Source organism: Colobus angolensis, unplaced genomic scaffold (genome assembly GCF_000951035.1).
Source record: "Colobus angolensis palliatus isolate OR3802 unplaced genomic scaffold, Cang.pa_1.0 Scaffold288, whole genome shotgun sequence".
In the NCBI taxonomy this organism is placed as follows: domain Eukaryota; kingdom Metazoa; phylum Chordata; class Mammalia; order Primates; family Cercopithecidae; genus Colobus; species Colobus angolensis.
In genome coordinates, this window is record NW_012116132.1 from 750,787 (window position 1) to 751,191 (window position 405).

Consider the following 405-nt stretch of genomic DNA (forward strand, 5'->3'; position numbering starts at 1 on the left):
CCACCATCCGGTACCCCAGACAGTCCTGGGGACGGGGGTCCGGACCACCCAGTGGCTGCTTGTCTCTGGTCTGCACAGTCCGGCACCTACCCATAGTCCCTGAGGTCCAGCGTGTGCAGTTCCAGCTGGGGCTCCCCAAGCCCGGCCGGCGCCCCCTGCGAGGCAAAGCGGACCAATCTGTGGGCGCCGGACGCCAGCGGGCCCAGGTGCTCCCTCTGCACCGACACCTGTAGCAGCAGAGGAGGCCGGGGCTGGCTCAGCTGCTGCCAGAAGTTCACGGCCTCGGTCACGTCGAAGACCTTCCAGCCGCTCTCGTGGGCGGACACCAGCCTGAGACACGACAAAGACCCAGCGCCGCGTGAGGGCGGGGACTGGGACGGGCCCCGAGGACCCCGCTCCGCCCCC

General features: G+C 70.1%; 1 protein-coding gene across 1 annotated transcript in view; it reads right to left on the reverse strand.

Moving 5' to 3' along the window:
* The window catches only part of LOC105516701 (left-right determination factor 2-like), a 9,781-nt gene that overhangs the window by 7,297 nt on the left and 2,079 nt on the right, over positions 1–405 (reverse strand). Inside the window, exon 2 of the mRNA XM_011948974.1 lies at positions 91–404. Coding sequence (XP_011804364.1) covers positions 91–404 — 314 coding nt within the window. The remainder of the gene's footprint in view (positions 1–90; position 405) is intronic.